The following is a 27,543-nucleotide window of genomic DNA, read 5'->3' as shown; positions in this document are numbered from 1 at the left end:
CTGATTCTTCAGTATATAATAATCATTTCGATGCCTTTGATAATCACATCCAATGCACAACATTGATCAAACTGAAAATTTTATTAATATTAGGCGCGACTATGATCTGCCAAGTATCAAATAGATTTCTGTAAATAATAATTACTAGGCCAGTCGATAAAGATAAAATTTTGGCAAATAGCGGTGTAACAGAGTGCATATATATATATATTTTTTAATGTTGCCTTATGGTTTGAAATCGTTAGTATACACTTTATAATATTTTATTTCCTCGGATAAGAGAACGTTTAAACGTAAGTTGTAGCGTTTGCAAAAAAAATATTACAAATGATGGAATATAATATACAATATCAATATTTATCATCTTAAAGTTATTTTAGTCGGAGAGGGCATCGACTTGTTGGTGCTTCTTGGCGCTTGAACTCCGAGAGAAAATAATATATTTTATTTCTTAAAATCCAGTTCTGGTAAAAATTGAGGAAAAAAAAAACGTTTAGTACTAAATTTTTACAAACTAACAATGAAACGATAAAAAATTCAAATAAATTTGGCGCCACTTGCTCCTATTACTAATGAAGCAATTTACTCGGCATTCTTATAGAGTGTATATTCAAGTTCAACTACGGTTAGGGAATAAGGGAATAATCCAGAAGAACGGAGCTGGAAATTTCAAAATAGTATATTGACTCCAATAATAATTACTACACTCAAAGCACCACCTGCACCCGATAGTTTACTTAAATGTACAACTTGTAACAGCTGTGTTATATTTTGTAAGTTATTGACAAAAACTCAAAATTTTTTAACTTTCCGGAGCAGGAAAAAAAGCTTCCGTCGGACTTTTAGTATATTAAAGTATATATTATATCAATAAAACTTAAAAAACAAAAAAATGTTTGTTGGGAATTCTTTCTTTATTGACTGGCCTACTTGTTAGTCCTAATTTATCTAATGTAGAAAACAACTTCGATTCGAATATTTTAAGTAGATTTAACTTACCACACCGCATAATTTAGTGCTATAATCGCTTTGGTTCAATGGTGGATTTAGTTTTTCGAATTTAAATAATGTAAGTGTGTCCTCTGTAATGTGTCCCCTTGCAGTAGGTACCATTAGACAGGATGTATCGCCCAGCATTTTAATTGAAACATTAGTCTTATTATCTCAATCTCTAAATTATAAAAAAAAATTTTTTTATGACTTTATGCATTGCAATTACTATAATATGAGATCACATATTGCTTCATTTGACTGAAATGGTACTAAATGTATATCAACTTTAATTGATATAATATTAGAAGATCTCAACCGCTTAATGCAATACCAAGTATATTGTTCAGTGAGTGTAAATTCGTCCTTGTCTAGAGTTGCTTTCAAGCTTAAGCTTTCTGGTCCCTAATCGGAGTACTAGACCACAAAATACATTTTATATACCATTCCAGTCTAGCAATTATGGTCAGAGATATGATTAGAGGTATGGAATTAGTTAATACATTTCATATTGATTTATTTTCTGAACATAGCTATTGTTATTTATATTTAAATAATTTAATAAAATAGTATATTTAACTATAGTGTGTAAGAAATATCCAAGCACCTATGATTAAATGTATTTGTATATGTTTAATTTGTAATTAACTTAATCAACTTGATACCAATGTATACTTAAACATTTTAACCTATTTAATAAGTGTGTAGTAACCACAAAGATTCATCTTAGAAAATTGTACGATACCGGTCATTGTATATTTTTTTTATTTGGCATTTTTGCCCGTCCAAATAAATACCTAAATAAGGATACAAGGTGATCAACCAATAACTTACTCAATATCTGACTGAGTTTAATTAATAATTGAATATTTTTTTTTTCCATAATGTTTTTACACGATGTGATCTCGTTTTTTTCATAAATGAAATTTATGCGTTACCATTTAAGTTTTAAAAGTTCCTATAAAAAAAAAAAACTAAGTTGACAGGGTGGTAGGAACAAAAAAAATGTGAGAAATTGAAATCACGTTCTATAAAAAATATTATGGAAAAAAAAATATTAAGTTCTTAATTAAACCCAGTGAGATATTGAGTAAGTTATAAGTTGATCACCTCGTATCCTTATATATCCTAATATATCCATCACCTTGTATCCTTATATACCCTAATATATCCATCATCTTGTATCCTTTTATCCTTATATATCCTGTTGTATCCTTATATCCTTTTATATTATTATATCCTTATCATATACTTACCGTTACTTACCGTATACGTTATCAATTCAAGTCCACTATCGAAATCATTTTTCAACATAGCAATGCTGACTAACCTGAAAACCATACTATTAAATGCCGTCATCTTATTGTGCCAACTGTGATTTGAACTTTTCGGTTATTGTCCATTCTTTTTTTCTAAATCAAGGTATGTACCTAATTGTTGTTTGTAAATTAATACTCAAAGCCAAAGGAACAATATAAATCAGCAAAATCAGTTACCAATAAATCTGATGAAATTTGTATTTTCGTTGAATTTAATTGAATTAATTAACATTGTATTCATTTTCACACGGAAATAGCTCGTTTAATTTGGTTCTGTCGTTGTGCGTAAATAAAAAATAATTATAATTCGGCCGTTTGTATGGTAAACCATTTATAATATTATGCGCAGTATATAATATAGTTAATAGTAATGAGTATATATGGTAATTTACAATATATGTACTCAATGTTAATAGGTTTAAAGCGTTGTATCTCAAATTTGTTAAACCTAACCTTATGCAGACTATTACACAAGGCTATACACACAAGAAGTCGAGTAATTTATTATCATTTCATAATATTATTAGTAGTTTAAACGTTTTACTATAAAATGATAATTGGTAGAACCATTCTAGTATGGTTTAATTGTAAATATTTAAAATCATAACACCTTATCTATTTCTCGTTTTGTAAATGCTTCATTTTTATGTGTTTACTGCACTCTATTGATAACGGTCGTTTTGAAAATCGGTAGTTCAGTTATTTTGTCCGACAGATGCCGATGTAACAAAATACATATTAACCATAATCAATATAATATTATGATATCAATATAAATAACCCAATGCATATTATATGCATACTTACATAAGGAATAAAAACATAATATTATGCTGCCACACATTACTTTGACGGTTTTAAATACTGGAAAATATCGTTGCATACCGTTTATAAATATTATATATTTACTTGTAAGACACATTATATTCATCCAGCTACATGTTATAGATTAATCTGAAATAATTGTTATTTTCTTACACATCTCTACTGTTGTAAAAATGAGCAATAACCGTCTATGTACATGATATTTTAATCTGTTACATAATTTACCGTTTCTGATTGGTTTAGATTCTTTAAATCAACAAAGTATATCAGACGACGGACGTTGATATCATTCCTGTGATATGTCTAAACATTTTCAAATAACTATAAATACTTCTCTAAGCATAACGTGACATGGACATGTGAGCAAGTCATGGAAGGCCCACTCAACCTAACGTTAGGCAAATTGGTAAATTCAGATCAATTTTACTACCACACGATGAACAAATACAAATTGCAAGAGGCAAGTTCAATTGAACAAAACAATTGTACATAATTTATAGCAAATGTAAAACCATTACTATTTTTATTTTTAGATGTTTGACAATCTCATACCTTTCCTGGATTATACCAAAAGCCGACTCTTCGTCTATAGTTTCTACATATGTTGTGTAACATATAAATTTATAAATACATAGATAAAATGTGTAAAAAAAAAAAGTTCAGATATTGCTAAAATATATATTGTCAATATTGTAAAAAAAAGTTGTAATTATTTTTTGGCAGAAAATCGAATATACTATGTTTTAAGATATTTCCTAATTATTATTAACAGTGTGTCATAATATTGAAGACATATTTTTTTTTAAATATTTCATTTCCTCCTAAAATGGGCTTTTATTATTAAAAAAATCTTACAAAAATTCTTCAAACAAAAATCCTCATTCAGTATGAAATTTAGCAAAAAAATCTGTATTAAGCTCGTTTTTTGCAATCGCGATGGCTTCGAAATAATGAAGATTTTTAAATAACGCTTTTAGTTATTAATTGTTGTCGATTTGTTTTTAATACATAGCATAAAAAGAGCGAATTACTCTTCAAGTACGATTCCTGATCTATAGACTTGTATATAAATAAATCAGTCCTGAGGCTTAGGATATATTATCATGGCATGGGTCCGGACACACGAAAAAATAAAAACACATAATTGCAATAATAACCCATTTTTTTTCAGCTCCTCGACAAAGCTAAAACAATATCGTTACCGTTGCACGAACACCACCAATCCGTTACTCGTTTGGGAGTCGTTAGTTAATAAATGTTTCATCACTTTAATGTCCATGGTAAACGATTAATGCTATTTAAAAAAAAAACATGACAGCTATACATGGAAATTTGTACATTATAAAATAATTACAACGCGGTACAACGGTTACGCGTTTAAACAACTGCGGCGGCAGGCTTGTCTATGAATAGGTTTTTATTTTGAAAATATTTTGAATTAAACGTGAAAACAATCACCCTGTATGATTTGTGGTGGAGTGTGTGTGTGTGTGTGTTTACACCTTCTCGACCAGCGATTCCGGTACTTCCGGTACCGCTTTTTCGGCTTCCGGCGGGTCGACTTCTGCCGCCGTGTCCTTGCCCTTGTCGTCGTTGTCGTCGTCGTCGTCTTCGTCTTCGTCGTCGACTATTGTTATGTCTCGGATCGACCGTCTTGGCCCGGGTCGCCATTGATCGCCGTTGGGCGCCGCGTGTTTGGCTTTGGTCAGCAACCGCGAGCCGGTCAGCGATATGATGAGCGCCCCCGTGGGAGCAGTCAACAAGATGGATATTATGCACACCATCACGATGGTTCGGGCGTAGACCACGTTTTGGGGTTTGCCATCTTGCCGTGCTGCCTCCAAGACGGCTGGCCCCAAGGCGGCCTGCAAAACAAACATGTCTGTGGTCATACTACTAAATCATAGAAAAAAATATACACATAAAATCGTATTAACGACAAAAGCACATTTTCAGATGAGCTACTAAGCTACAGCGAATCTACTGGACTGCTCGAGATCACCAGCATCACCGCCACCGACGGAAAATCCCTTCGTAGATTCGAGTCTTTATCTGGAAATGTACATGATCACGGTCATGCAATCGTTGGGCTGAGGTTAACAATGTGTTATCCTCTATGGGATATTACCGAATGAGTTAGATCCAAGATCCAAGAGTGACACAATAATATATTGCCGACATTTGAATGGAATCTCGGTTTAACGCCATATTTTTAAAAATTGTGAGGGAGATAGGTTCACTATACGAGACACAGGAGTCTTGTTTTGTGTATAACTAGTCTTGTGGTCACTCTTGAACTCTTCCATTGTACAGATACGTACCAAAGCACAATGGGAAAAGAAACGAAGATCATAAGTGTAGGAACAGATATAATTTATTCACCGCCGAAGGTGGCCAATTTGTGTAAAACGAAAGAATTTGTTTTTAACGGCGGTAAGTCTATTGAAGCAGTCGAAATAAAAGTGAAAACGGCAGTGTTGAGATGAATGTGTAGTGGAGTGACTATATCAGACCGCGAGCAAGAAATAAGTAAATAGGATATATTTGCTCCACTATAAGTTGAAAGAAAACAAACTTTGGGATGCTTTGGGTATGATGAAGTGTAGAGGAGGAGTAGAGATTGACCGGAGAAGAAATGTCTTGGTGTGATAAAGATGAACATGTGTAAAGTATTATTATCGGTAGAGATAAATTTAGCTAGTTAATTCCATTTATACGGGATAAACCGAAGGAGAAGAAAAAATACCCATCGACTTGACCAACAATTTTTGTGTGTTTACCTGTACGGAAGCTTTGGCCATCCACGACAGGGCAACAAACAGTTTTTCTTTAAAGTTCAACGAGCTGCCAGTAGCCGCCAATATGGTCACGCAAATTCTCACCTGAAATAAATTTAGTCGGTATTACATTCACAGACGCTGGAACGAGTTAACGGGTCTTATGCTTATGCTTTCAGAAGTTGTACGGTCATGATAATAATATTATTGTCGTTGTTCCCTGGGCCGTATTTAAGCCGTCCATCTTCGTCCAACCGCCTTGCCGTCAAATCGCTTTCTACTCTCGTCTCACTCTCTATATAAGCCGCTTAGACTCTCAGCCATCAGACATATTGTATTCATATAAATCGAGTTAACAATAATAATAATAATATGCTCTCGGCACTGCACGTACCACAAAAGCGACGGCCACGCAAGCAGCTCCAATCGACACGATACTATAGTCGAGGTCGTTGAGAACGATTTGCGTGCCGGTCAGTCCGAACAACACCGGCTCGAATATCATCCAAAATATTTCAAAGGCCGTGGCCACCGCGTTCTAGGACACAATAATTATAAAAAATCATTTTTTTTTTTTTGTACACTGTTTTCGCTTGGTTTTTGTACACTTGTAAACTCGACTGTCGTGCACTTACGTCTTCAATGTTCCAACCTTGCTTGGTCCAGAAGTAAATGGAAGTAAATGCGGCGCTGATCACGGCCAAGGGCCCGGCGCCTTCAAAGCTGGTGTCTTCACACCCGAGTACCGCCAGTATTCCACCACCGCTGAGCATCAGTATCCTCAAGGGCACGACATATGGCTATGGAGAATAAAAACAAAAATAATATGATTATTATTCCTTTGAGATCGTGTGATAACCCCGCGGAAATGCACCGCCATTCCGTGTTGTGCAAAATTTCTTCACGCCCACGGATATTGAAAAATATCACACTGTAGTAGTACATTTGTGGTGGGTAACTGTTATTTTTTATCGCAATATATTATAATATCACTTACGTCACTGCGTTCTGGTATGTATTTGACGATAAAACCCCACAACACGCCGTAAACTATGCCGATCACTATCGATATCGGACTAACCAGTAAGTTGTACGCCACTGAATCTGCTCGAAAAAAAATAAACAATCGTTCGTTATCGAGGAAAATGCTTGTTTTTTGCAATTAAAGATGACTCTAAAAAAAAAAACAGAATCTTTCTTCGGCTGATTCTCTTGTCGATGACCTCTACTTTGTCCACACAGAATTTCCTGGGAATGGGATAATTTCATCCCATTCCTTCCTCTGCCTTGTGATCGTTTGTGTCGCAAAAGCGTCCGGGCAATTTTTGGATCTTCGCCCACAAGACACAGCCACATATACTAACTACGACAATATAGAGGAGGAGGCCACAATAAACATACGCACTTGTCCCCATGATCATGCTGCTTGCCACGCCGAAAGCCACCACCGAGGCGGCGTCGTCTATGCCGGCAACAGCTATGATAAGCGTGGGAATACCTTTGGCCACGCCGTATCCTTTTGTTCTCAGACGGAACAGACACGGCACGACGACGGCCGGAGCGACGGCCGCGATGATCGACCTGAGGAAATACATTAAATTTTATCGTTTCAGTGGTGTATTAGAATATGAAATTAGGACCCCCGCAAATACCCGCAGAGCGCGGCCCATTGCCAAGGTAGATCTAGAAAATAGTAAGTGGCCAGAGCGATCACGGCCGCTTCGACGATCCAAGGGATCAACGCCAGTATCAGCACCCTGAAGTACAGCTTCTTCAGCACCTTCGAGTCCAAATCCAACCCGGCTCTCGTCAAGATCACCACCAGTGCGATTTTTCTAAAAACAAATCAACCACACAACGTCACATGTCCGTTGGACATTATTATTATTATTTGTAATAATATCTCTAGTCGGCACTGCCCTGCCGACGTCGTACTAACCTCAAAGTGGACACGAGCGTCGAATACGAGCCTTGAATGTGTATGAGTCCGAAATTTTGAAAAATCATGCCCACCAACAGCATGCCTATTAACGCCGGCAGGGTGAGCATGCGGAACACCCAGCCACCGATGTACGCCGTTATTACCAGTATTGCGATGTTGAACAGCTGTCCGCCGGGTTTAGCCTCGGCGCCTATCAGTGTGTACACGATGCCCCAAAGAAGCAATCCGGTAATGAGCAACGACAGCACCCGGGCCACGTGCCGGTACGACGGACAGAACGGGTATGGGCATCCTCTGGACCAGTACTTGGGTTCCCAGCCAGCTCCGACTTCTTTTTTCCGACATTGCAAGCACAGCACGTACCACCAAGAGCTGCAAGAGTGTTGGCAACATTATTGTACACACACAAAAGCCAAAATAAATTGCTCGAGGAGGTCACACGGTTAAAGCGGATAGTATAAATTATCAAATCATTTCCTCGGAGAATTGCACATTGGATCACGAGAAACGCCCGATGATCAGCTATAACTTTGTGTGTCTATCAGCTGATTATCTCTTATCTGAATATCTTAACATCAATTATCATCCAGCAAGTAACCCAAATAAATTGTATGACTGGAGGAGGTCAGCTCAAAATGTGCATAACACTTTTCGACAAGATCAAAATCTGTGTCCGATTGTCGACCTATGTCTACGTATCTCCTTATCCTTATCCGTACTATAAACCTTGGATAGCATGAAATGGTCAGTTAGCAGTAGGTGGGTGCCATCAATATATATATTCATGATTCAAATATTTCTTCTTGGAGACGTGCGGCTAAATGGTAAGTGTGTGTGTGTGCTTTTGTTATCAAACTATGGTTTTTAATATTATAAAAGATAATAATTAATAACACATTTTGCTGAAAAACCTTAACTATGACCATTCCCTTTGAAAGACCACCATCTACTACCATTTAATTGACTTTCCGGTAAAATTATAATTTTTATACTATTCAATAATAATCGACACTTGTTTTGGAAAGTGTGAAAACGCACACTGCGAATTGCATGTCAGCAACATTACAACTGGAAATGCAGTATTTTTTTTTTTCAAGCGATTTTCCATGTTTACAATGCTATGGGGGTAGTATTAGTACATATGTTGGAAAATCAGCGGCGATCAAATACTGACATAATTTTTCAAAATAAAAATAAAAAAATCGTTGAATTAAATATTTTTTTCTAGCACAAATATCATTACTATTAAACTGTACAGTGTACAGTAGTTAGTAACTGTATAGCTAGTAATATAAGTACTGCCGTGTAGTCAATAATTGAAAACGTAACAAACTGGAAATGCCATTTTATGTAAACAACAATACAACCAAGGTAATCATTGACGAAAAATCATTTTAGTTGTACGCTCCACACTCTGTGTGCAACTACACACACTCGATTACCATACCACAGTATTATAATGGGAAAATAAGTTTAAAAGAAAATTAATTTTTCTATATTTCGCGCAGTAAAAAAACTAAAACCGTTTATTGTCACAACTAAATAACGTTTGGCTGTCATTATTATCAATAAGCTTCACAAATTTATAGTATACTCAATAAACTTAATATACTGTATTAATATAGCATTAGCTAAAATGCGTTTCTAGATATTGTGTACATGAAATGGTACATATTATTATTGTTATTATTATATGTTGCCATTGTTTTGCCGTTCGCCTAACCTAACCGACTCGAAATAATCATATTCAGCCATGAGGAGAATTAATATCAAGAGAAATGTATGTAGCTCATCCATTATTCATGCATAATATACAAAAATATACCGTGTGGGAAAATGGGCCGTGTTTAACCGATATAATTTTTAAAAAAATAAAATTTTCATTTGAAAAGTGCGTTTAGAAAAAATTGGAAAAACAGTGGAAAATTGTTCAGTTTCATAAATCGTCCCGAGAGAAATATATAAAATTTGGACTTACACTTGTACACCGTGAAAAATAGTAGAAACACAATATATATATATTGACAGCGTACTAAACGGTAATATTAAATAATTACACTGTCCAACAAGATTTTAAAACCCAAATTGACTGTTTCGAGGTTCGAGGCATGCAAAATGTATATTTATTTTTCCTTTAAAAAATGAGGTCGACTTTTGTTATTAGTAAATAACACTAACAGGCCGTGTTGATATTGTATTTTTTTGCAAAACGACACTACTCAGGTCTAAGTGGTCGATTAGGGTGGTTTGGATATTTTTCAGTGTGCGTTGGTCGAGGAGATTGCACGCGGTCTGTTCATTTAAAGTCCAACTTACGGTTGGTCCGATTTAAAGTCTGTGCCAAACAATTAGAATCTATCGAGTGAGAATTGAAAATGGACCGTGTCCCCAGTAGTCGGAAAACATAAGTAGTCTAGCTTTTTGGGGTCTAAAATAATAGCCAAAACGACTGAAAACTGAAAACCTCGCAGCTTATACAAATAATACTGGACCAGCTGTCAATTGACACTGAATGGAATGTGGTTATTACGGCCACAAAAAATTTTATGCCTATACCAAAACTCGTTTACAGACCGCATGGCAATCCCGTATGTTAAGAAATTGAAAATATTTTGCATTTTCCATTGCAGTGCTGGTGGTGGTGGTGGTTTACTTGTTTTTCTCGGCCGCCGGATCGAAATTGAACTCCAACACGTCGGTTCGGTTCACATCGTTGCCGGGCGTGTACACGTGTTTGTTGTGGGAAATCATTAAAGAAAAACTTGTATATTTATATATAGTTATTATATTTTAATCGACTGTCGTTTTTCCAGAGAGAGAGAGAGAGAGAGAGAGGAAAAATAATTGCTCGCAACACGGTTCGCCGCGAACGTCAACCCGGCAACTAAACACGCCACCGTGTGTGTAGTGTGTGTTAATAATATTTTGTAAAATAAATAAAAATAAAAAAAACACCATGTTATGATATACTAATTTATATTAGTGTTTTTTATCTATTTTTTTTTTTATTTTACTTTTCGTTCCAGTAGACGAGTTTCTGTGTTTTTTTTTTCCACGCGTTTATTATTGTATAAAACCAACAGCTAAAAAACACCTGTTTGATGGTTTTTTTTTTCTATTTAATTTTTTTTTTTTACATAAAATTATCGAGCACACGAACAAACCTGCGAACCAACGCAAACGGTCGGGTTCGCAATATTACCTATTAATAATAATTATCATACAAATATCGGATACACCAGTTCACCACACACACACACAGCACATTATGTGCGACTGTCACCATGCCGCCCATACATTGTAGTCTCGTCGTCGTCGATGATGATTTTAACTAGGTTCGACGCTTATACAGAGCGCAGTACAGAGCATATAACCATAGTTTTGAGCGACTGTTCGCCATTTAAGTTTCAAAAGTTAGCAAGTACCCCACAATAATCAGGAAAATCGAGGTCACGTTGCATTGAAAACACCATGGGGAAAAACAAATTCAGTTAAACCCGATGAGATATTGAGCAGTTTACGGTAAAATGATCACCCTGTATAACGAATAGTACACAGGGATCTATTTAACGTAAAACACACATTTGTTGATGAAAATAATTGCACTAATGATTTTGTTTAACAAAATCATGTCTTATTAGTGCAATAATGACACAAACAACAACTTAACATTAAATAATAATAAAACTGTTTATGTAACCTTCTCAAATATAATAATTACTTCTCTTAAAAGCTCAATGACGCCACGTGTAAACCCATTTTATTGTACGATGAGGAGCTGATCAAACCCACGTAAACTGTACACAAGTAGCACACAAAACACCTCGTGAATTTCTAATAAATAGATGGTTATTAAACAGTCGATTAAATTTATTAGAATACAATTTAAAAAAAAAATTAATTGCCAGGCTTTTTTGTCTAAAAAAAAAAAAAAAAATAGATCTCTTTCAATTCCCTCAACGTTGGCCCTTAATGCTGGGCGTTGCTTTGGAAAATACCGAAAAGGGTAAAATATAACATATTAAGTAGAATATATGTTTTCTAAAAGAAAAACTACAAAATTGAAAACAAGTGGCTTACGTTAAATGGTTCACCCTGTATGTATATTGTATACATATATATTTTTTTTTTTTTTTTATTTTACCAGACAACTGGCTGTTAATATTCCTCGCTGGACTAATATCGTCCATAACCACACGCAGAGCTCGCACTACAATGAGATATCGAATTAAACGTTTAGCTGTGTAAAAGCGTTCACATAATATTGCCGGTTTTTTGTACTCGTTTCAGAAACAATTTGTGTTGTTTTGCCGAACAAAACGTAAAATAACAAATATTATAAAGAAAGAGGCCAAGGTCTCCACGGGGAACCTCGTTGACAGATGTTATACAAAAGATAAAAAATATTATATTATGCGTTCGAGTATACCTACACGCCGGCCGGTATGTATAGTTCAAACACATCGGACGGATAGAATTACTTGGGATAATAATAAATTTACATTACTTAATGTTAAAAAAATAATTAACGGCAACCGGAGCTTGTGAGCTAACCGATCAAAAGACGGTCCCATCCGGTGTAAGATGCTCATTTTCATTGGAAATAATATTAAAACTTTGTAGTTTTTCCTTTTTGGGAACATTTTTTTTTTATTTCCAAGAGTTTATAATAGATTTTAGTTTATATTCAAATTTACCAATTCGAAACGAAAGAAAAAAATTTACTCAAACGGTACAACACGTCATAGGTCATTTTTGTGCACTTTCTGAATTGAGAATAATTTACTGAAAATGATGACTGTTCAATGATGACAATCAGTTTTGTATAAAGTGTTACTTTTAAGGTTATTAAACTTTCATGTTTAGACGGAACGCTTTATTAATTACATTTATCCGCTACCCGATTACTTAACCGATTTAAAACTTTAAAATTAATTATTAAAATGCCGACCATTCAAAATTATTGTCAACAAATTATTTGAAAAACTTAAATAAATATAATAATGTGTGTCTTACATTGGACGGATTACCCTGTATATTATGCTTGAATACTATGAAATGTGTATTTGAGCAGGAGATAAATTTGGCAGGCCTGTCGGGTGATCCAATACAAACACTAATATGTACACAAATGAACACTATATAGCAAGACGCCGTTTATTGTTATATTTTACTTTTTCCCATTCAACTTACAACTGTAACCTATATTACATAATATTATGTATGTACACAATAAAATATTTAAGAATAGGGATTTTTTTTTTCTCTTTAAAACTACTTTGTAAATACCGGCTATTTCTTCATATTATTCACATCTTTCTAGCTAGTTCTTTACTCTGGACAAGTTTTCCAATGTGAATTGGATTATGATTGCCGGACACTTTGCCAAGACAAAACTATAACAATAATATTATCATGCAAGTTGTTTTGGCCGTTTCGACAAGGACGGACGTTGTGGTTGTTTTTTTGAAAACTTCTTCAACCTTAACTCGAAACGATAATAATTATTGTCGGTCAATAGAAAACGCCTTCTAAGTATAGTGTACACCCTCGGGTCGAGCCGTGTAGAATGAAAAATGTCCGCGTTCGCCTGGACATGTTATTAAACGCGTTCGGATCGAAACTAATTAAAAAAGATTTCCAGATAAAGCAGCCGGGTCGCTATTTTTTGTGTTTTTTGTTGCAGTATTGCACGATTTCATAGCACCAAACGCGCGTCGTGCCCCGAGTCCGGGTAATTAATACAACTGCACGGGACGGCTAAAACGCGTTATTAATAGTTAATTTTGCATGATATTTTAACCGGCCCCCAAGAATGTATTATTTTCAGATACTGTTTTCTGATAATTCACAAGCCATACGTTTGCAGAACGACACTTCCACGTGGTAGCGCAGGGAATCACTGGGAAAACAAGCTATACGGACATCACAATAGTGTTTCGCCGGTTAAGTTTAAGAAAATGTTGTGTTTAAAACAAAAAAACGGTACGATGAAAATATATCATTGGACAATTGGAAACTTTTTTTAAAATACTGCAAAAACGCGTGGACGCTTACTGACATTGTTTTATGGGAGAAAAAATGCGTAACGTTGTTAAATAGGAAAATATTTATTATACATTAATAAACTCACTGGCCGATCGTTTTGGACTTTTGAAAACGTGTAATCATTGTACAACGATAATAATAATTATATTAAATAATTCGTATATTTTCGTTTAACAAACAGTAACCGCACTCGAGAACGTAATTGCCACTATTTTTCACATGAACACCGAGTAAGGCGGCCTAATACAATGTTTGCACAACTTTACCAATAGACAAAAAAAAAAAAAAAATGATACAGAAACTTTTGGCGCATGTCGTACTTAAAGCCTTATACAATATAATATTATACAAACAACATTTAATGCGAATTATACACATACAGGGTGATGATTTTATCGTGCCCAATCAATAACGTACATACTAGGGTTTAATAATAAAATTTACAATTTGTCACAATTTTTTTTTATTTTTGGTTCCTACCACCTTCCCAAACGTATAGCAACTTCTTTTCAAACATAAACGCATATACACATTTCATTGACTTTTTAAAAATTGAAAATAAAATATGCAGCCACTGAAAATGTTGACTGGTTGATAACCGCACTTTTGAACAACTATTATTGCATACTATATATACCATATCGACTATTATAAGGGTTGAAAATAATACTACACTCCACCCCACCTTCCTCCTGTCCTAAACTTGAAACTTCAATAACAGCTATTTCTGGAGTTATTAGTACTAGTTTAGTATTTGTATCTGGGCTCACTTCGCTCATCTGTGTCCCCGATTTTATCCAATTTCTTTTTGGTGCACAATAATGCATTCAAATCTAAGAAAATAGACGTTTACTACTGTAATTTTTTTTTAAATATTCAATCTGTACCTGGTGAATTCTTACTAGAAGTATAATATGTTTTTATCACAATAAGAATATCATATAAATCGCTCTATCCATGGAACTCCAATACTATAGTAATTTCTTAAATAAATATTTTACTGTATTATTACAAATAATAAACAAATAAATATATATTAACACTATGATATATTATGTAATTGTAGATATAAATAGGTTATATATGCGTATAACCTATATATAAATAGGTTTTGTAATGTCGATACACTGTTGCACGGGTAAAATAATTAAAAACTATAAACCAAATTGGGTCAAAACGGATATTTACTTTTTTTTTTTAACGCCAAAACGGAATGACTATTATGAAAAATATACAAATTTCACTTTATACCAAACAATATTATCATTGCCTGAAATTTACCATAACGTACCCCGATAGGTCAGAACGTGTGTTCTAAATTTCTATGTATATTTACAACAACAAAAAAAAACATTAATGATTTGCATTAGTTATATTTCAGAGAATCCATGCCTATTTTTTGATAATGCAGTGCAAATAATTGTTTTTTTTTTTTTGTAATTAGACAACATCTGTGTTTAGTAGCTGTTAGTATTTTCAATCTAGTTTTTATCATAAAACAATACTCACTATTTTAGATCTGGAATTGATGTCTGATCGTTTTTGTCGAAGCACACAGACTTTCTGGGATAAGCTGCTGCTGCTGCTGCTGTTGGTTTTAGACCTGTAAAGTTTATTTGCAAAATTTTAAGACACATAAACCGTCGTTTTCTAAAAAAAAATATAGTTCTCCCACAATGTTTCTAATAACAGTTTTCTTTCCTATTTTTATTGTTGGTAGTTTAGTTTGGTATGTTTTACGTTGAAACTTGTCAAGTCGGTTCTCTCTACTCAACTATTGAGAGTTAAATGAGAAAGTATTTTTTCTAAAAAATATTAACTGGTCGAAAATCGATTTGGAATAATTATTTTTCGAGGCGGGAGAAAGGGTGGAGTGTAGTATTGTTTTAAACTTAAATTTTAAATTTAAGTATCTTTTAAAGTAATTTTCCAAAACTAATGATCAAGTCATTTAAAACGGTCAGCAAATTATTCTCAATTTAAAAAGTCAGTTAAAACAAAATGCTTCACTATTTGGGTTTTATAAAGCTATAGAAAAAAAACAAAAATTTGAAATATTTGAAAACTTTCTGATATCTCCTATTTTTTTTCTTTGCTGCTAGCTCACGAATAAGAATAATTACTTTTATGTTTTTAAAGTAAAGTATGATTTTTATCTGTGCGCATGACTCGTATATTATTTTTATAAGCAATACAAAGATAGACAATTATTGTCTTTCAATTCCGTTTTTCTTAGGCGAATGAATAAATTCTCAGTGTTGACATTGTTTTCTATTAAAGCTTAAATATGTCATCTACCATCTAATTTTTTGGAAAATTATTGTAATTATTTTGAGTGTTTATTTCAAACTTGCTCGTGTTAGTTAACAGCGAGAAAATTATTACCCATTGCTATACTTTCAGTGTATGCCAAGACCCCCCTTTTACACAAACTAAAATACATTTTGACTGGTACATAATAATTTTGTAGAACAATTTCAAATATATATTCTATACAATACAATAGCTTCTCTAGTAAATTTACTTAAAGGATAATTTTTTATAATATTATGGTCATTCTTTAATAATTTACAATTATTGTCTAACGAGTTATTTCCGTTAGAACTACAATAGAATTCCTTTCGTTTGACTTAAAATTAAAAAAACAATATTTTTTTTAAGATTTTATATGTTGCCGTGTGTACCTTTTTATATTTTCGCCTCAATTCTTGTGTATTTAAAAAACGCATACACTGTCTCAGAGCGGTTTTGTGATCTTGAAAATTATCATTTTTAAATCCTATAGCGATGCCTGTATAGCGGTCTAGTGTCTAATAATTGTTATGAATTTTAATTTTTCATTTAATTAGAGGTTTAATAAGAAATAGAATTTTTGTTTTTTTTTTTTATAATATTTTTATACAATGTGATTGCTTTTGTTTTCATCCCCTCTCCCACTTAGTGTTTTTGACAGCAAGTTTTGAAATTTAAATGGTAACGCATACGTTTTATTAACTTTTTAAATTGAGAATAACGTAGTGGAAAATGTTGACTGGTCGATAACCAATTTTGGAAAACTATTTTTGAAGTTTAAAATGTATGGCAGGATTTTTAAGTTTCAAATAGTTGGTGTAAAAATAATTAGTCCGGTAGGCGAGCAAAACAAAACGAAAATTGTGAAAAATTGAGATCATAATATTGTCCGAAAAACATTATGAAAAAATAATTTAAATGTCTTATTACACCTTATCAGCAGGTGTTGAGTGGTGCACGATAAAAAAATGATCACCCTGTATTTCCGGGTGATTGGTTAACTATGACTTGGAAAATAATATATAGGTAAATAAGACTCTTTTTAATTATTTTTATGTTTTATACCTGTTATTATTTGGGATAAATTCTATATGTTTTTAAAAAATATATATAGCCCCATCCCTTATATGTTAAAATCGTGTGAACTTAAGTTTTTTAAACGGTAACGAATATAGTGTTTGATTGAAACTATTTAAATCAACAATAATTTGCTGGCCATTTTGACTTGTCGACCTAAACCAGTTTTGGAAAGTTATTAAACTCTAAACGTCAGCACGACAAGGGAAGTAATGCGGGCAGATAAAATTATCTCTACCCTTCGTTCCGGTCTAACGTTAAAATTGCCTTGTTGTGCTCATTAGAGGTTGCAATTGTTGAAATATTTTTATTTTGTTGTACGGTGTTTAGTTCTAAACTAACGTCATTGTATTCTGTTATCGAGGTACGTGCAAATATTACGGTTTTTTTTTTTTTTTTTTTTTGTCACAAATAACGTTATTATAAAATATATTACAGGCATTATTACTACGAACTGCAGTGGAAATCTAAATAATCTAAACAAGTTATCGGAATTTGCGTTCCATATTCATCGTGAATAAAAACGACCTGAATAAAAAAAACCGTAAAATAATTTTTTAACGCAACGATACCAGTCAACGACAATGGTGGGTTTTTTTTTCCCCAAGGCGCACTGTACACACAAACCGTGTACACAACAAATTTGCCAAAAAACAATTTATACCGAAGGGGTAAAAAAAAAAAAAAATCAAGCGTTTACATACGGTGTGCATCCCTGTGCATTTTACATTTGGTAATTGTTAATATTGAAATCTATCGGTAAAATGATTAAAAACGGGGGTTTTTTTTGGGGGGGGGGGGGAAATATCGATTGCAAGTAATCCACTTAATGAACACGTCTAATATTGTGTGTGACTTATGGCCGAAAGGCATGCGTGTTGTATTAAAGCGCCTAATCAATCAATGTCTCTGCTGCCGCTGGACAACCCATAATATTATATAAGTGTACAATTTTAACAAGTTATTGGTTGTTATTACTTCAGGACGTTTTTTTTTTCGGTTATTGTCGGTTTTTACTTAAATATACGTTGTGTATGTATTATTATTATTATTTTTTTTTTTTTAACAGGATCGATTGGACGTGTCGAAAAAACGCAAGGAGAGAGAGATTGCATAATAGTTATTAATTTAAGACGAAACACAGAAATGTCTCCAAACGATTAGCCATACACTAATTATAGTTGGAAATTTAAAAAATGGAAAAGTGACCTAAAGTTTGGGTGCAAATTGCCAATCATAAAATAATCTCTTAGCATAATTAATATTAAACTATGCCGAGTTTTCCCCCTAAGAGTCAATAATTTTGCATATGATCAAGTCATCATCATCGTATATCAAGTCAAATTTTGAAATAAATGGTTTTTATTAATTTCACCTTGGATGTTTTGAATGTGTAAGCTCGAGTACTCCTCACCTTGTTATTTTATATATAATATGATCATTACTACATATTGTCATTTATATAATTGTTAGAATCAGTTATTTAGAGAGTATGTTTTACTGTTTTGGGTCTCTCTTGAACTTTCTATATTTTTTAATTTAAAGCAAGAGGTAACGCGAGGGTTCTATAGCTGCTGTGACCTCTCTGAGAATGGCATATGTCACAAAGCATTGGTACAGCTGACGGAATAGGCTAGGAATCCTTCGAGATACTCATTTTGGCTCGACTTGTCATCAATCAATAGTGCTCAAGTAAAGTTTTTAATTTTACCCGGAATTCTGAGGGCACTTAAAGACTTAATAATTTAGCAGGCGTTTCTCGCTGCCACAGTAATTGATTGCACGTTAAGGACACATGTCAGCATCTTGAAATTACTAAATATTTAGGTACCATTCTCGGTAGTTTTTTAAAGCTCTATCGTCGTGTTGACCGTTCTACGTGGCGTTTTATAAAACCCAAATTTGTTTTCCGCATCTCTTTTTTTATCTTTGGTACTAGTTGTACAAAGAAAGCTAATTACTTCTAAAGTTAGTAAAGTTCAACAGTTTTTATGGCATTAACAGACGTTGGTAGTATTAATTTTTAACTGAGCTCTTAGCTGAAATCATTATTATTGTCAATTCAAAAAGTAGAGCTCTAGAAAAAAAAATGAAAATAGACAAAATTGGCTATTGTTGTAAAATAGCTAACTAACATGGTTTTTTTTTTAAAAACAACGTACAAAATTTCAAATTGTACAGTGTCTTGTACTCAAAGGGGATTGCACGCGGTCTGCGGGTTAAGGCCCCTGGGATACCGACCATTTTTAAGGAGTTTTGTATAGGCAATATTTAAGAAAAAAGTGGTTTTATTAAATTTCAACCATGTTAATTAATTTACCGGTTAATTTATATGAGCTTCGTGGTATTATTTTTAATTTAAATAATTTTGTCTATGAGTAAATGCCATTTTAGTTAATATAATAGTACATTTTTTGTCCATCGCACAGGCTGAACCAGTAATCCGATAAGTAATCTAAAAACAGGTTTGAATTTGTCATGAAGTTTACTTGAGATCGGTCATCGTACTTTTTTGATATCTTATTCGTACTACGCATAAAACACGTTTGAATATTTTATAAAATTTTAAATTTTAAAATCAAATTTGGAAAGGGTTAAAATTAAAAATTGAAAAAAGTGCTCTGACCGATCTCAAGTAAACTTCATGACGAATTCATATCTGTTTTCAGATTGCTTATCGGATTAATGGTTCACCCTGTGCGTTGGACAAAAAATGATGTGTTTTGGCTGAAAAAAACGGTCGGTATCCTTGTGTGGCCTTAAGGAGTTTTGTACAGGCAATATTTAAGAAAGCGAGAAAAGAGGGTTTTTGACAAAAATTCCGACCATGTCGATTGTTTTTGTCTGGCTTTTCTATCAAAACTAACCGACAAAAAAAAGGTTTTTTTTTTTAAATTTGAATAAAAATATTACAGTGCCAGGTGGTGACTAATAATTATTATTGTGACAAATTACCGACCGATTCGATCGAATGACCCATTAAGGCTATGGGCCACCAAAGCGATAGAGTTTCCACCCCCGGCCGGCTTACAAGCGCAAGTATAAGTTATACCTTCTTGGTGGAAGTTCTGCGATGCCGGAAATTGTGTGTCGTACACACAGCCCAGCCTGTTGAGTTCCATTGTCCTGAGCTCGGCCGGCAGGCTGGACCGGTGGTACTTGTTGTTGTGGTTATTCAGCTGCTGCTGCTGCTGCTGCTGCTGTTGGTTTTCGGTCCGCCAACGGACGATGGACGATCGGCACTGAGCGGCCGAGTCGATACTGCCATGTTTCTTGGTGTACAATCCTGCAGCCATGGCGGCGTAGTCAACTTGCCTACTCGGCAACAAACAAACAAACACACACACAAAACAAAATTTTGCATTACTTAAAGTATGAAAAATATATATATATATATATTTTATATATATATATATAAACGGGATAAAAAGACACGATTCGATTCGCCAATCCGTTCATTTTTGTACTGCATAACGCGCGTGAAAAAGTACACATATACAGGGTGTAGGTACACCTGACAAATAAAATAACTATTTTTCCGCCTCCCTTGCCTCTACACTTTAACCCATTTTTAATAACTCAAAAAGTAGCTATCGAAAACCGGTTGTTGTCGACCGGTGAAAATGTTTAGTAAATTATTTTTAATAAAAACGGTCATCTTAAATGTTTAATAGATACAATTAAAGTAACCAAAAATTTTTTTTAAAAAAAATAAAACAGTTAAGAGTGATACCCTATGTTGTGTTTGTAGCGCAAATGAATATAAATTAATTGAAAACTTAAAATTATTCACCAGAACAAAAGTTATTTCATTTGTCAGGTCTTGGGGAGACACCCTGTATGTGTTTACAAACGGCAACCTATCAATAGCCATCGACCACCACGATATGTCTGTAGGTAGTTATCCTAAATTATTTTTAAGTCGTGATGATTTATTTCTGTTAGAAAAAAATTCCACGGTAAACCATTAAATTGAATTTAACTCATATTTAACATTCAACTAAAAAAAGTTTAGGACTTTAATTTAGGACACTCCAAAGTGCCTATCTTATCGATAAGGCGTTTATGTGATAATATGTTGCTATATGATTCCAATCTCTTTTTTTTTTTTGAAATTATAGCATGTTTGTGTTAATACAATAATCTGCACGATCATTTTTTATCTTCGATACGTTACCGTATGGACACAGTCAGACGATAGTTATCAAGTGCGAAAACTACGGTTAAAAAAATACAATAAAAAAATTACCCCCCTTGTAGAGGGGAGGAAGGGGGTCTAGTGTAATTTAGGTTCGAAGCTATTGGATGTTTAGGGTTTTGCCATAAATAAAATATGTAAATGCCAAAATGTGTAACATGAAATTTGGATTCATTTGTATGTTAAAAATAGTTCAATATAAAACACATAATAGACCCGTTCAAAATATATTATATAATATGTTGCTTTATGATTTTTTTTTACCAATTAACCATTGACAATTCAAACTAATATATTATTCTTTTATTATACATATTATGTATATTTTTTCTTATTTAAACGCAAATCATTAGAAACATTATGCCGTTGGATTAGTGAAAGTTAGCGAATTCCAATGATTTCAGTTAACCCAAATCAAACTCCAGCACCAGAACCGACTCGGATTTTCGCCCTGTATTCACACACATAGTCAACATAAACGGTGTAATTTTTTGCAAGTTCTTTTCTTTTTTGTGTATTGAACGACAAAGGTTTAAACACAATCGCCTGGCGGATTACCATAAATTACCCGGTAGGAAACGCAAAAAAACCGCCGCTGCTAACGCACGCGATAGCAATTATCGTTGTTAAAACTGGAAAACTAAGCAAGTATAGATTTTTTTTTTTGAAAAAAAACGCCATGTCGAGTCCATAATGAGCAGGTTCGTACTTATAATATACACTAGTACGATGTGCAAAGACGATTAGAGCAGGAGACGACCGTGGTAGAATGTGTGTGTGTGTTCTGTAATTATATTATTTAACGACCGATTGACTTTCAGTGCAAAACGGTAGGTAATGCCCTAAAAAAAATCTGTTTATATTATATTATTTGCATACCTAACCGGGTGATTAGTTAAAGATAACACACTGATTTATTTTTTTTAAACAATTGTGATTTTGTAGTTGTTGTTTTCCAAAAAAAAAAAAAAACCGTTTTTGTTATTTTACAATACATTATGAAATTACTTTTTTTTTTTTTACAGAGCTTTATCAATAGTTTTAAACTCAAATGACTTTCCAAATGAATCACCCTGTATTAACAGTTTCACAAAAATAAATTATTGTCGTTGCTCGCGTTTAAAAAAATATGAGCGTATAAAAAACCCATTTCAGACTGTACAATATATAGCGCCATTATGTAAACCTAATACAAACCTACCTACTATTAATAGGAAATAAAATATTTGAATCCGTACACGCGGTTTGAGTGATAAAAATAACGATAAAAATCATTGTGCTGGCAATAATGGGCTTAAAAGTTATATTTCAGCACAAGGATAGAGTTGAGACATGAGAAATCTCATATTACCTATATATATATATATACAAAACTGTGATGAGCAGTAGAACACACGAGTAGAATAACTAGATAGTACTAATATAATAATAATTATAAAACAACATTTTTTTCATTTGACCGTTTCAAATACCCTGTTGAACAAAAAATAGTTATCAACCTTTTATTTAATTTTATAGTTATTTTTTATTTGGTATGTTTAAAACTATTATTTGGATATTTGTCGTAATGATAAATCAATTTGTATCTATTTATTAATTGAGTTTTTATTTTAAATATTATATTTATTTGGAGTTTTCATTAAATAATACCCAGGTTTGATTTCGTGCACAATGTACCCTACACCTCCTCCATCAGATGGGTGTGCAAGTACGCTTGCTTAGTTTAACAAATAAATAAAAAAAATTATTCAGCTGTATACAATTATAGTATAGTACACGAGTTATATAATCGTGTTTGGGGCTCCACACCGTGAACGAGTGCAGAAAAATCAAACAAAATGTTTAAATAAAGTAGAAAAAAATTGTTTCTTTTTCACGGTTGTGGTTTGTAATTTTCATATGATTTGTTGGGTTCCGGGCTAGAGCTTATTGGCTTAGAAGCCAATTAACGACAATCCGACAAAAGTCTAAGCTTTAACACGTTCACTGTCCTAATGTTAAATTTAATCAAAAGTTATCGGTCCTATGATCCATATATGGGTCACGTTAACCCTATTTTAGTAGTCCATGATCAACATGTGGTTCATTTTAAGCATTTATTTCTCTGGAGATTTATTTGTATGGACTATAGTCTATGAAATTCATAACAACACAGTTGGACAGGTGTGATGATAGAGACTTAATTAATTAACTAATTAGGGACTTGTCTATAAATAAATCATGAACCACAAAGGGGTCATCGGACAGTGAACGTGTTAAAAAAAAAAAAAGGTTAAAATGAAACTAAACGCAGTTTACTTAAGACAAGGTTAGGTTATAGGTCATACTCCTATGTAAGACATTGGTTTTTGAACGGATCAAACAATATGTTTTATCTACTTTTAATATTTTGACTTGAACATTTTCGTTGGGCATGAGAAATAAAAACAACTGCGTTCGGTTTGATTTGTAATAAACACTAAATTTGTTGCAAATTGAAATAATACTATTATGCTTAAGGCATACACAGATATACGGAATAAACTGGGAACGAATGTAATCAAGTACAAGTAGGTACATCTAAAAAACAAACAAAAAGTATCTTAAAAGAAGAAGCAAGCATGATATTGTGATCGGCAACTCGTTGAACGTGGGCAAAAAACAGCTAAAAGAACAAAAAAAAAAAAAACGAAATCACCTAATCTTACTAGGTACCTATTAGACAGCGCGTACAAAGTTGGTAATTGAACACCACCACCACCACCACCACCACCACCGCCACCACCTCCTAGACTTTGGTGGCAAAGCACAACGTTTTTACGGATTTATTATCGTCGCCATTGTTAAGTTGCTACACTTAAGGTGCTGCTACACTGCCTGCGATACGTGTCAATTGACACTATTGAGACGTTTTGAAACTGCGAACGCGTGCAGAATATTTAAAACCCGAAACTACAATATAATCTACTGCTGTGCGTGGAACATAATAATATGTAGCAGCTTTTGTTGTTATCAATTATTATTATACACACTCCGTTCATAATATATGTACCTACCACAATACCGGGTGAGCCATTCAGCGTGAGACACTGATCGGATTTTCTTAGTAAACGTTTACAATTAGTTTGTAGCTGTTTTTTCTCGTCGAAATCATTTTTATTTTAAATAATAATATACTATGAAGGGCGCGGGTAAAGAAGGGTACTAGTAGTCCGTGTATGAACATTTTAGAGTATAGCAAAGTTCGTGAATTCCTCTCCCTCTTACGTGAGGGAAAAATCACATAAAGTGCTATTCTACTAAAAAAAAAAAATGTATTTATTTTAAACAATCTATTGACATGAATACAAAACAAAATTATGGCATTTATTGAAAAAAACTATTTGAAAAAAAAAATGTCATAAATGGACTACTACCATATTCTTCCCCTGTGCCCTTCATGTTATATAACTACTAAATGTTTACTCTTTTTCCTGTATTTTCCAGAATGCTGCTGCATTCAACTTTTGAAGCTTCAAAAAATATGCTAAAAACGTTTACCAGTCGACAACATAAGTTTTGAACAGCTGTTACACTTATGATGTTAAGACGATTGCATGCGGTCTGTTTTTAAGGAGTTTTGTAGATAGTATAAAAAAACAAAAAAAAAAAAAGAGATTTTATTCACAATTTCGACCATGTCGCTTAGGTTAATTTTTATAGGCTTTAAGGTACTTTTTTCTAAAATGTATACATAATTTTTTCTTTGAGTTCACAATTTTGACTACAACGGATGGTCCAGTTTGAATTCTGTAAAGACATTCTAGTTTTTTGGTTACTTTACTATGTTATGTCGTAGGAAGCCGATTTTCATTTAAAAAATTCAGTTTCTCGTGATTAAATAAATTAGATTTAAAATGTTTTCAACATTAAAACCCAAATATTTTACAAAAAAAAGAAGAAAATCCGTTTTCTACACAACCTAGTAAAGTTGTACCTACTTGTAAACTATTGTGTTTATTTTTTTCTTAAAATAATTGCAATTTCCTAGTATTTTTCTTTTTGAACAAATTTTTGTTTATGTTGTTTTATAATATAAAATATTTTTTTAATACTTGCCAGAGCGCTATCACCCAAAATGGTAACATATATTGTATAAGCATTTAATTTACTTTTCAAAATAAGAATATTCTGCTGATATGCTTGACTCTAACTTGAAACTATTCAAATACTTATGGAGTGTACGGCAAACAATGTGTTATGGTGAAGGTAATGTTTAAAACAACTTTTTCTTTGTGTAATTGTACAATATAATAATTGATTGTAATATAATATTGTATTCTATAAAAATCACCAAATATTTTCCAGAGCCCTATCGACTCTTCGAAATTAAAGTGTTATATTATATTTAATTAATTAATTTTTTTTAAATAAAAATAATTTGCTGAACATTTTGACTGGCTGATAAACAGTTTTGAACGGCTACATTTATAGTATAAATAAAGCTTCGAATTTAAAGACTGGCGGCGGAGACGGCGATTGAGTTACGCGCACAGATAAAAATAACAATACTTCATCGTTCCTCCGATCATAGGCTTTAACGTTTAAAAGTAGTTTGTCAAAATCTTTAGAAAATTATTCTTAATTTCAAAAAGTCCATCAAGTACATATACATAATCACCTATGATTGAATAAGATGAATAATTTTCGAATTATCGCATGTGTGTAATAACGTAAATAGGATTTTTTTTTAACTAGAAAATATCAATTATAGTGTAATAATAATGAGTGTCTCGTCGTAGACAACCTTATTCAAATGTGTTCAATGTGCATATGGACAATTTTTTTGTATTAATACTTACAATGTTGTATTCAATGTTCCAACACAGCAGGACCTAGGTGTCAATAATACTGATGATGTCGACATGAACTCGACAACGTCCAATGGTCGACGATAAAGTGTGATGGATTCAGAACGGTTTATGGCTCTAAATATTTCCCCCTTTATTCACGTTTCCAACACCACACAACGCGGTATCGTGGATTTTCGCAGTTCAAGGGCTACACAATAGGAGGTATAGGTACATTTAATAAAACGTGTAGTTCCTTCCTATATGCAATTCGTCACACGCATGCTTGGCACTTCATTGTCAGTGTGTACAGGACACAACACAATATTATGCCTGGATTCGATATCATTTTTTTTTAACAATCGCCAAAGTCTACCCATGACACAACATTGAACTTGGGGATAATCGCGTTTATGATAAAAAAAAAATATGTACACCGGCCTTGGCTTTTACAGCCCATGTATGTAGTATGTACACACATATAGGAGAAACCCGTGTCAATGGCACTTACCTCGCCGGATGAATCTGGAGTACTCTGAACCGCAAAAAAATAAAACGAAAACCATTTGCTCGAGAGCAATAACTTTTTTAACGGTTTTGAAATAAACGAAACGATTTCCACACTCTAATATTAGGTATTGGGAACCGTGTTGAAAATAAAATATAGGCAAATACTTTTAAAATGAGTGTGGTTGAACAATGCGTGCAGATAAAAATAATAATGCACTCCACCACCCTTGCTGTGCTAATCGTTGAACTTTATAGTTGCCTGAAAAGTAACAATTATCCAATTGTCGGCCAGTCGACATTTGCAGCAAATTATTTTTACTTTCATAGAAATTAATTAAATAGGTATCAACAACGTTGCTTTAAAAGTTTCAAAAGTCGATAGAGCTCTGGAAAATACTAAGAAAAAAAAATGTAAATATTTGGTAATTTTCTACTTTTGTAAAATAACAACAACTTTTTCAAAACCTTTAAAATTGCAATTATTTTCAGTAGAAAACGAGTACCTTGTCCTTTTTGCGAAAAACGGCTTGTATTAATAAATAAAACAATTCAAATTGTATCTTTCAAGAGAACGTGTCATCGATGATTTTTCAATGGTGAACACATGTTTGCGCCAAAACAAATAAAAGTACCCTTCAAAGTGATTTTTGAGATAAAACATCCACAGAGGATCGAGGACAAGATTTCCAACCGGGTATGCGTTTTTCAACATATCAAATAAGAAAAAACGCTACATAGATGTTTTGGCACTGCAATC

General features: G+C 33.2%; 2 protein-coding genes across 4 annotated transcripts in view; one reads left to right on the top strand and one right to left on the bottom strand.

Annotated features, from left to right (window-relative positions):
- Nucleotides 1-4,299: 4,299 nt before the first annotated feature.
- Nucleotides 4,300-26,385, bottom strand: LOC126842381 (sodium/hydrogen exchanger 9B2). 3 transcript variants are annotated; one of them, XM_050579332.1, is made up of 11 exons: nucleotides 26,289-26,385; nucleotides 20,323-20,585; nucleotides 15,411-15,504; nucleotides 7,851-8,225; nucleotides 7,564-7,746; nucleotides 7,317-7,492; nucleotides 6,909-7,015; nucleotides 6,547-6,711; nucleotides 6,306-6,449; nucleotides 5,915-6,016; nucleotides 4,300-4,999 (listed from the first exon to the last, which is right to left on the bottom strand). In XM_050579332.1, the coding sequence occupies exons 1-11, from the start codon at nucleotides 26,351-26,353 to the stop codon at nucleotides 4,631-4,633; spliced, it is 2,043 nt and encodes a 680-aa protein (XP_050435289.1). In that variant the 5' UTR covers nucleotides 26,354-26,385; the 3' UTR covers nucleotides 4,300-4,630. The 3 variants fall into 3 exon arrangements, with proteins under 3 accessions (XP_050435289.1, XP_050435292.1, XP_050435291.1); XM_050579335.1 differs by lacking the exons at nucleotides 15,411-15,504; nucleotides 20,323-20,585; nucleotides 26,289-26,385 and adding an exon at nucleotides 13,987-14,099; XM_050579334.1 differs by lacking the exons at nucleotides 15,411-15,504; nucleotides 20,323-20,585; nucleotides 26,289-26,385 and adding an exon at nucleotides 10,507-10,651.
- The window catches only part of LOC126842387 (uncharacterized), a 160,593-nt gene continuing 140,300 nt past the window's right edge, over nucleotides 7,251-27,543 (top strand). The window contains exon 1 of the mRNA XM_050579347.1: nucleotides 7,251-7,260. The gene's annotated coding sequence lies outside the window, so the exon portion shown is untranslated. The remainder of the gene's footprint in view (nucleotides 7,261-27,543) is intronic.

Source organism: Adelges cooleyi, unplaced genomic scaffold (genome assembly GCF_023614345.1).
Source record: "Adelges cooleyi isolate 19-005CV unplaced genomic scaffold, UGA_ACOO_1.1 ACOO_flye_CR_arks_rails_tigmint_CR_PRNA_519, whole genome shotgun sequence".
Taxonomy (NCBI): Eukaryota; Metazoa; Arthropoda; class Insecta; order Hemiptera; family Adelgidae; genus Adelges; species Adelges cooleyi.
Note: the sequence above shows the minus strand (reverse complement) of the source record. Positions and strands in the feature narration are given on the sequence as shown.

Bases quoted from the DNA above. Each gene is read 5' to 3' on its own strand.
- LOC126842381 (XM_050579332.1), bottom strand. From the start codon at position 26,353: ATGTCGACATCATCAGTATTATTGACACCTAGGTCCTGCTGTGTTGGA. The intron at 15,505-20,322 runs GTATAACTTATA...TAAACTTTACAG, and splicing joins GCAGAACTTCCACCAAGAAG to GTCTAAAACCAACAGCAGCA. The intron at 6,450-6,546 runs GTAAGTGCACGA...ATTGTGTCCTAG, and splicing joins AAGGTTGGAACATTGAAGAC to AACGCGGTGGCCACGGCCTT.